Below are 10,544 nucleotides of genomic sequence, written 5' to 3'. Positions count from 1 at the left end.
GCTCTTCTAACACTCTTGACTGGCATGGGAGCAATAATGTGCTGAGTTTGGACAGTCAGTGCCAGAGACCGCTGTGCAGAGTCACTGAGAGAAAGAACCTGACACCCGAGAGAGACCTTCTCAAACCTCCCAGCGCATGTGAGAAAATGCCTCGTTCTTCAATGCTTTGGTGGCACAAGTCACTAGGGCCCCTCTCCAGCAAAGTACTTGCATGTGTTTAGAGTTAAATAGGCCCGCTGGGCTACGAACATGATTAATGTTAAACACACGCTGAAGTGCTTTACTGGAACCAAGCCTAGGAGAAGGTATTAACATTAATGCATTTTCTTGAGATGTTTCTAACAGCACCTCCTGCTCCATTTACACTCAAATTTTACAGTTCCGGCGGTGGTGTTAGATTGCTGGGATTTGTTTTTCTATTTTAGCACTCGAAAAATATATAATTTCCATAGCGTAGCTGTTCACGTTTGCTATATTTCATATAGCTGCTTTATGGAGGTACAAGGCAGACAAGTTTCTTTGGGTAAATCTTTTATCTTTTATTAAACCAACTCAAATAGAAAAATTCTTCTTTGAAAGCTTTTAAGTACAAATACCTTTCATCTGGCTGAGGAAGCATCTGCAGTTGGTGTGTGCCTTTCCTGGATGGAATGAAATGTTCAGTTTAGTCCAGTTCAGTTTAGTTAGGAGTTCATTCCATCCAGGAAGAGAGCAACTCACCAACTGCAGATGCTTCCTCAGCCTGATGAAGGGTTTTGGAACCTGAAAGCTTGCTAAGAAAAAAATAATCCAAATATTTAGTTGGTCTAAAAAAAAAAATATCCAAATATTTAGTTGGTCTAATAAAAGAGCTCAGATGTACCCAAAGAACCTTGTCTGCCTGTGTCCTTAGACCAACATGGCTACAACATACACCCCTGTAAGGAGGTACAAAGCATTCTACGACATATTTTCAACCTGCCCAGGAAACTGTTCCAAAATAGGGAGAAGTTAGAGTGAAAGAAATAAAGATAACGTCGTAATTTTGGGGGAAAGAATTCTTGTGGGTGATACCATTTATTAGACTAACTGCATAGTTGGGATAGACATAGGCAAGCTTTCAGGTATCATAGTACCCTTCCTAAGGCCCCTCGTATTCGTTAGCATTCTTAACTCATGAGGTATAAATAATGACAAAGAAATGTTGTTACATGATAAATAAAGTTTTGCAATTTTTTAAAATTTTTTTTACACAAATAGTGCATTTTAATATCTACTCATACACGTATGTAGAATGAGTCAAATTAGTATCATTTCAATTTCCCTCAACTCATCTGGTGTTTGTGAAATCTGCTAGACTCACAGACTACAGAAATGGTAGGTTTGAATAACAGCAGCACATACTTATACCCAGGGATCCATTAATGAGCCTTAACTGCATTTTGGAATAAAACATCTAGGAATTGGACAGCTAGTCTCTCTGCAAGATTGTCAAACTTCAGCCCTTTCTGTTGAAATTACCAGGTAGGCAGCTTTTGAGATGTATACACTTATCCAGCAAAAACCCAACTCTTTATAGGTAGGGGTTTACTTAATTTGCGGTTTTGCAATTTTTGCAGAAACTGTGAAAAATGTTGTTGTCCATGATCGCCAGGAAATATTGCAATGGCCAGGATTTCCCATGAAATTAACCTTAAAAAAAAACAATCCAGCACAGTTTTCATATAATACACTGTTTTGGAACATCCCAGTGTTTACCACAATACAAAGACAAGGCAACTAGCACTGCAGCTATAGATGACACGACTGAGAGTCACTGTCTGCTAGTGACACAGAATAAGCAAAGGTGGCAGTCAGTGAAATGAAAATGTTTCTATTAAGGTTAGCATCAATTAGTATTTCTAAACTTTTTATAGAATGCTACATATAATAATAAATTATGATTATATAGGTTACAATTCATACTATATATACATTTATATCGATAATATATATTTAAATTTAAAAGTTAGATTTATAAAATGATAAATTATAGGATATAATTTACTTTCCATAGAATTTGCTATTAAATTATATGGTATACGTCTCTGCCAATCAGCAACAAAGGGCAGGGCCATTGGGAAATGCCTGCAAGAGTGGCTCTCCTTGCCACCACCAAGCCATGAAAATTGCTTTGTCTCATTGCAAGTTAAGCAGACCCTTACTTATTAGCCCTTACATTGGCAGGGACTGAAAAGAACATTCAATGAGATCAAAAGTAAGAGAGCGCGCTCAGGTCCTATAAAATGATGTCCATTGTAACAAACAATGATATGAACGGAAACTTAGCTCAAGCAAAAAGAGTGTCACATCCTACTTCTAATTCTGCCAACTCCTAATTTTGGTATCTGGTAAACACACCCCAATTAAATAATAATGCACTACTACACACTATATATATTATTGTGTAGTGCATTATTATATATATATAGTGTGTGTGTGCGCGTGCACAAGCATCTCATATAGTGTGTAGTGCATTGTTATTTAATTATGGTGGGCTTACCAGAAGCCAAAATCAAGAGCAAAGCCTCTCAATGTGAGTGGCTGTAAAACAGAAGCCCTTCTGTGAACATACAGTCTATTTGCATTAAGAGGGAAATAATGGAGCCACACTTATATCAAGTTGTTGATTCCAGAAGAAGAAAAAGATGGTCTTTTATGATCAAAACTTGTCTGAAGGTCCAGGACTCTGCTCTCGCAAGTGTATATCAGGAATAACTCTATCAAGTCAATGTAGTTACATCTACGTGTAAGGCCAGAATAAGGCCAACAGTGTTTAGAAAATACAAATATTGAGTCAAGCAAAGACCATCCTACAAGTTGGACTGAAGAGCTATATGCAGTGGTTAGATTTAGCCTTGGTTACTATTTTCCAACCTTGGTACAACAAGTACATTTTTTGAACAAATATAAATGAATACCTGATTTAACAATGATGACAGTGACTATTAACACAACAAATTTATAACAACCTGGTTCCTATCTTTTAAATAGAAATAAATAATAATTACAAAGGGGTCCTTCTGTACTCTGACTTTTTCTGAAGAAGCCCAGGTTGAACTAAATCAACCAAAAACGTGATCTCAGGAAACCCCAACAACATGCTACAGTTCCATTTGCCTTACAATCATCTCAATTAACATTACAGTTTTACTTACAACGAGTGCTCAGGCTGATTGTGGCCCAACTTACTCCTTTCAGATGACCCTGCCGAGCCCGACAGACTGGCATTTTTTAGAGAAAAAAAATTACTTCCCACGTCACAACATGAAGAGAGAGAGTTTAAACAATCCTTTACACTGATTTTTGCATTTGACATAGAGACTAATTTATCCAAATGATACATCAGGAAGAAGCTTAGAGTTAAACACTGACTGAATCAATCTCTAGCCTAAGCAGGGAAACCCCATGTGTAGAGAAACTCCCCAGGGGAAACGGGGAAAAAGTTATCTGAAATACAGCCAAGAACTCTAAGACTCCTTGGGATATTTTGGACCTAAAGTCCTCCAATCAGAGACGTGGTGACAGGAAAAAACGAATGCAAGCCCTCCTAGACCATATATGTAGTAGATTAGGCACACTTTGAAGAGACTGAAACAGGAGATGAGTCTTCGAGATCAGACCTGGCCTACCCATCACCAGCATCACATGTCACTTGTCAATGTGAAATACAGTAGGGTTAAGAGGTCCTGTCTGAGAGGCAGGGTAATGGGTGAAAGAACATTTGTTAAGCAAAACAGTTTAAATCGCAGTGTGAATGTAGTAACACTTGCTTGTTTCAATTAAGCAAGGCAATACTAAAATGAAATAGCTTGCAAGCTATGCTAACTCATCAGGGCTAAATCATTTATTTGAATCAGACTGTAAAAAAATGCACTGATTTAGAAAAGTAGTGTAGAAATCTCTAGTGAGTCTCACAAGAAAAAATAACAATTCAAGTTTAAAGTTTTGGACCAGATGTATTTTACACCAGTACTTATTTTACCCGTGAATTTGAATGAGTTTTATCACAATTAACCTATTTTAGCAAACTGGTTCTTAAATTCACTGATGCATTAAGGGCTGTTCCCTAAAACACAAATGCAACAGAATTGTTCATTTTTACTGCCAAATATTCACTTGAGATTTATTTAATTTTTACTCTTAAGTAATATTAAATGCAAAACACAACTACAGTGGAGGCTGCAAATCATAATAGTCTTTCTAAATTGATAGAAGAGTGACAGCAAGGATACAAAACACATTTTCTTGATATTACAGTTAAAAATAATTGTACAATATAGTGCTAGGAGCTGAATGAATATTTTTTAATCAATGGGTTACACAATGAATCTCCCCTCCTTTCTCTATATACAACATAACTGTGAACAGGTTGGTTTTTGGGGGGGGTGGGAGCGGGTTTCTGGTCAACATTTGCTATTAAAAAATGTTTGAGTGAAGATTTTCTGCAAATATATTGTCTTACAGATTGGGGCCTGTAGCTTTCATACAAATAATTTGCTGAAAGTATCTGAGATGCTAAGTATGAGCTGTTGGACACAGGTCACACGGTTTGTTTCCGTTCTATGATTGGATGGGTGTAATTAGAATGATACATATACTTACAACTAGAGGTGCACTGATATAATTGGACCATATTGGATCGGTACCAATAAAAAGAATATTGACATTATAAGCAATTGGCTTTTTTTGGCCAGTGTAGCTGATAATGTCACAGATATATGCCACGTGCATGCACGCAGCTGCAGCACGCATGCACGCAGCTAGGAATGCAGCCCGGCAGCTTGGAAAGCAGCATCCGGCCAGTTAAGATTTGGTTGGGGGGCAGGGAGACGGGCGGTTCCCTGGTGCTGCGCACACCCCCACGGGAGGCATGGGAGTATGTGCTCCCCTGGATTTATGCATGGGGCACTGGAGGGCTGTGGGCTCAGGGCTGCGCGGGCCTCTTCCTGGCAGAGGGCTAGGCCCAGGGCTGCACTTGGAGTGGACAGGGATGGGGCGGGCAGTGGCAGCACAGGGAGGAGGGACTACAGGGTGGGCTACAGCCACCCTTGCCGTAGGCCCCTGTAGCCACCCCTCCCAATGCCGCTGCCGCCGCCTGCTCCACCCCCGCCTGTTCCTAGTGCAGCTCTGGCCCAGCCCCCACAGCCCTGAACCCACAGCCCACCCTCGCCCTACACACCATTCGGGGGGGGGCAGGGGGTAGCATGCCCCTCATGCCTCCTACATGGGTGCGCGCAGTGGCGGAGAGCCGCGCCTCATCCTGGATGAGCTGCCCATGGGCTCTATCCCATGCCCTGCTGCACCCCAGCTGGGCAGTGCCTTCCTCCCTCACCTTGGGGGCCTCAATCTGCCCCCCCACAGCCCTTCCCCCTGCACATGAAGAGTAGCGTGCAGCTGGTAAGCAAGATGCTGGGCGGCATATCGGCTATTGGATTGTTATTGGCTGATCTGGCTGATTAATAATCAGCCATCTGTATCGGCCAAAAAAAATCTTTAATCGGTACATCCCTACTAGTAACTATTAATTCAAAATTTAGTTTCTACAATATTCTGCAAAAAATGCTTCAAGGTCACTGACTTTGCAAACACTTCTGTCAATAAACTCATTCACAAGATTTGCAGCACAAGAATGTAACGGGTAAGACCACTGCTAAAACAAGCTCATTTAAAATTCTGAGCAATTATTCTCAGGTTAGCTGCAGAGCACTTGTTGAGTTGCAATTCATTCATTCATTTTTCCTGGGAAACAGATCAAAACAATGATTACCAATTTATTAAATATCAAATGCATTTGGTGGCTAGAGTATTTAGTGTGCTGGTAAGGGATATGTAACATCTTGTCATTGATATAAATCTGGTTCAGGTCAGTAGCAGGGTCATCTCATGCCATCATCAGCTCATAACCAAAAAGTATCAACACTCCAGGTCATTTTGTTTCACAGCCATTGATTTTTTTTCTCAGTAGACAGCTTTCAACAGAAGGACTGCTGGTGAAAGACAACATTGCATTCATTCAGTTTGAAGCCTATTTTAGTATTACCTTCCCATCATATATTTGTCATTATTATCTAATTAAGAGACTGCTTCAGTAATGTAATCATCTCTTTCAAGGTAAGGACCAAGACCTGAACTTTGATTTTCTTTGGAGGAATTTTGTGATTTTTAATGAATTATGGTACAACAATATTTTCCTCAATTCATACTAACTTTATAGCTCTGGTTTTTAACCTCATAATCTCAAAGAAGAGAAATGTCACAGGAACCTTTCCTTGTCCTTGAAACCTCTAAAAATATAAGTGGGAAGAAGAATCTACCTGGACCAAGAGTGGGAGGACAATGAGAAGGGAATCGGGCACTATTAGGAGAAAGGAAGGAAATAGTGGGCTAGGGCTTTGTCATCTGGACTGCGGCAGAGGGGCTGATCAGAGCCTTACCCTCAGGCTTGACTGAGTGAGAGTTAAATAACACGTTTTCTTCCACTTGGAGTCAGAGAGAGGGGTTTTGAGTGGGTTGACAGGAGGAATAGGGACAGCAGGAAAGCAGGATTTCACACCTATTAAGAATGGAAGAAATGAGCTGAGTTATTCAAATTCCAAACTGCTGTTCAATCCAACCGTGTTTGGAGCCTTTCTTGTTTGCTGTTTAATCGCATTCACTCTGGGAGCTCAGATTCTGCAAACCTAGTGCTGTTTGACTTCAGTTAAATCATAGCTACTAAATGATTCCAGTCTGAATCGTTTTTGCTCCCTACTGCAACTTGAATCGTAATAACTATATATTAAATCTTAGAACAGTAACTGTCTGAGAGGCATGGTCCTATGCTAACTGGACTATAAGAAAGCACTTAAGACCTGGGAGGCATTTTCAGGAGTTAAAAAGAAATCTGATTCTGGGTAGAAGCACACCGTTGCCTTTTTGACAAGACTACAGTTTTATCTTGGGGAGTGGCGTGTTTAGAGCTCATTTTCTTTGCTTAGGTCTTAGGATGATGTTCATTTCTGCCACTGATTCTCACAATCTGAAGCTGAGGCAAACAGACCTATTGCAGCTTTCATGCTGCACTTGGAATCATAGAAAATTAGGGTTGGAAGGAACGCAAGAGGTTATCTAGTCTAAGCCCTGCTTAAAACAGGACCTTTCCCAGCCAAAGCTTTGTCTAGCCAGGTCTTAAAAACCTCCAGGGATGGAGATTTTACCACCTCTCTGGGTAACCTGTTTCAGTGTTTTACTACCCTCCTCCTGAGAGAGTTCTTCCTGATATCTGACCTAAACTCCCCTTGCTGCAACTTGAGACCATTGCTCCTTGTTCTGTCCTCTTCCACCACTGAGAACAGTCCAGCTCCATCCCCCGGGACCCCTCTTCATGTAGTTGAAGGCTATTATAAATGCCCCCTCAGTCTTCTCTTCTCTAAACAAACCTAGTTCCTTCAGCCTCTCCTCATAAAGCATGTGCCCCACCCCCTAACCATTTTCACTGCCTTCTGTTGGGCTCTCCCCAATTAGTCCACATCCTTTCTCAGCTGGGGGACCCAAAACTGGACACAGCACTCCAGATGTGACCTCACCAGTGCCAAATATAAGGGAAGAACCATTTCCCTTGATCTGCTGGCAACACTCCAACCAATGCAGCCCAGTATGCAGTTAGCCTTCTTGGCAACAAGGACACACTGTTGACTCATATCCAGCTTATGTACACTGTAACCCCCAGGTCATTTTCTGCAGAGCTGCTGCTTAGGCAGTCAGTCCCCAGCCTGTACCAGTGCATGGGATTGTTCTGTCCTAAGTGCAGGACTTTGTACTAGCCCTTGTTGAACCTCGTGAGATTTCTTTTGGTCCAATCCTCCAATTTGTCTAGGTCTCTCTGAATCTTAGCCCTACCCTCCAACATATCTACTACTCCCCACGCCCCTCCCCAGTTTTGTGTTATTGGCAAACTTGCTGAGGGTGCACTCCATCCCATCTTTCAGATCATTCATGAAGATACTGAGGAAAACCGGCCCCAGGACTGACACCTGGGCAGTCCACTTGATACCAGCGGCCAGCTAGATATTGAACCATAGATTACTACCCTTTGAGCCCAATGATCCAGCCAGTTTACTATCTACCTTACAGTCCATTCATCCAGCCTGTACTTCCTTAGCTTGCTTGCAACAATGTTGTGGGAGACCATATCAAAAGCTTTGCTAAAGTCAAGGTATATCACATCCTCTGCTCTGTCTGCATCCACAGAGCCAGTCATCTCATCATAGAAGGCAATCAGGTTGGTGAGGCATGACCTGCCCTTGATGAATCGATGCTGACTTTTTCTAATCACCTTCTGCTCCAAGTGCTTAGAAATGAAGCATGGATCTGAAAATCTGGATTGATTAGTGCAGTACTTGTGGTTTAACCTACGAAAGGCTTATCTGAATGTGTCAGCCACATGAAAGGTATATATGCACAGCTTGACCTTAAAAATGATCCATCAAATCCAAGTAAAAAATTTATTTGGCTTAGGGTTTCTTTTTTTAAAAACACAAATCCATGTGCAACTGGCATGTGATTCATGAGGTGGTTACAAATATGCAAGGACTGTAACATACGAGAGGGGTCACTGGCTTATGGGGCATCACACAACACAGTCTCATGTAAATTTAACATGTGCTGATTATATAAAACTCTTACATAAATGCAGTATGTATTTATTACTTGGGAAATGTCATGCACTCTTTAAAGAGACCTCCTGCAAGTTGATATAAATCCATGAGAACTGTCTTCTCATGCTCTTTCTTTTTTTGCTTCCAACCTTCTTTTCCATTCCCCAAAAATAGTTCAATTCTGGCTATTACGGAGCCCTGCAAGACAAGGAACTGCGGCAATGTGGAGGTAAGACATTCCCAAGAGGGCCTGTTTGCTTATACTCTACCTGCAATATATTTAGTTCACAAAGACAAAGCTTGTTCAACACAGGTATTTCTGACAGTGTGATGTTTAGAACACCTGATTCTTCTACAAAGAGCTACTATATGAGACAGCTACTATATGAGACAGCATTTTAGTATTTAATTATTTTCCCAGGCTAGAGATCTGATCCCCATGGATCCTGGATGCATCTCTTATGAGGGGGATTGATCATACACAGTCTAAAGCAGTGGTTATCAACCTTTTTTCATGTGCAGACCCCTAAACATTTTTGAGTGGAGGTGCTGACCCCTTTGGAAATTTCAAATGGAGGTGCAGACCCCTCTGAATTGTAAAGGTAGGTATTCACATACTTTTGACTGATCATGGTCATCCTTCAGGGACCCCTTAGTCTGAAGACCCCAGGGCTCACAGACTGCAGGTTGAAAACCACTGGCCTAAACGATACAGCAGTTCAAAATGGGGTGTGTATGTGTACATTCAAGTCAGACTGCAACTTGTTCCAGGGGAGAAACAGTATTCTCTCTTGGGAGTTTTGCTTTTGCTGCTTTCCTTGAACTAAAAGAAAAAGAACACTAGGCCAAGAAAACACATTTACCTCTTTGTATATGCAAATGTATTGGACAGGATTATCTTTATGTTGGTGTTTTCTTTATTCACTGCTGTCTAATATGTTGTACTTGGCTCGGTGGAGCAGGGCTGTCTCTTTGTTGTATATTTGCACAGTGCTTAGCATGATGGAGCTGTAGCCTCTAGGCACTGCCACAATATGAATAATATCAATGATGATATTCACAAGCAAGAACAAGACCTTTCCCCAATGACGGTATGGCTGATTGATACGACAGCTTTTGAAAAGAACGATGATCTTCTTCAGTTTCATCTCCTCTCTTACAAAAATACTAATAGAAATTAAGCATCTTATATAAAAGCATTTGAAAAACATTCTGTGGCTGACCAAAAAAGGATTTACTATCATTTGCTTAACACAACTGTTAAAAAGTCCCTTTGTCAGTGTTTTGTCAGAAAGGACAAGGACTGAATGGGCAGGGCAGGGCAACATATCCTATATGTTCAGCTGCCCTTTAAAATGGTGCAATAGTAATAGAATTTATGCTGAGGGAAGAATATACTCCTAAAAAAGGGACTGAAAAAGATTAAGGCCTAACCTTGTTATCATTCTGCCCATAAGAGTGGCTACTGAGTTCAAGGGAAGGCTGTGTGCAGCCTGTTTATTAAGGATATGGCCCATAGAAGAACATGTCAAAATAATTGAACAACAACACTACTTAAAACCCTTAGTAAGATGAAATCTCTGACTTGAAGACTGAACACGGAAGTCAGCTGATTAGTATGACCATTTATAAAGAATCCCAAGGAAAACAATGGCCACTGGCCACCATAAATAATGTCTAAACAAGACGTGTTTGTCTCTATTTACACTCACACTCTAAGGTATGGAGAAGCAGGAAAAGCCCTCTGTGCAATGAGATACGTACATGCCAACATTTGGAAAGCTTTCTAAGCCTAGAGCTATTTCATGGCAGTGCTGCAGTTGGAGCTCCGGAAACAGGTTGGGAAGAAGTGGTGGAAGAGGTGTCTACAGTTCTTCGCTGTGCATG

The 10,544-nt window shown here is 41.0% G+C and overlaps 1 protein-coding gene across 13 annotated transcripts in view; it reads right to left on the bottom strand.

The window, feature by feature from the left end:
- Positions 1–10,544, bottom strand: part of EVL (Enah/Vasp-like) — a 231,822-nt gene that overhangs the window by 63,224 nt on the left and 158,054 nt on the right. Inside the window, exon 1 of one of the 13 annotated variants that reach the window (XM_025191205.1) lies at positions 3,177–3,331. The exons of the other annotated variants lie outside the window; for them this stretch is intronic. Coding sequence (XP_025046990.1) covers positions 3,177–3,249 — 73 coding nt within the window. The 5' untranslated portion in view covers positions 3,250–3,331. Of the gene's footprint in view, positions 1–3,176; positions 3,332–10,544 lie in introns of those variants that run through there. 13 annotated transcript variants of the gene reach the window in all.

This window comes from Alligator sinensis, unplaced genomic scaffold, assembly GCF_000455745.1.
Source record: "Alligator sinensis unplaced genomic scaffold, ASM45574v1 scaffold1385_1, whole genome shotgun sequence".
Classification (NCBI taxonomy): Eukaryota; Metazoa; Chordata; order Crocodylia; family Alligatoridae; genus Alligator; species Alligator sinensis.
Note: the sequence above shows the minus strand (reverse complement) of the source record. Positions and strands in the feature narration are given on the sequence as shown.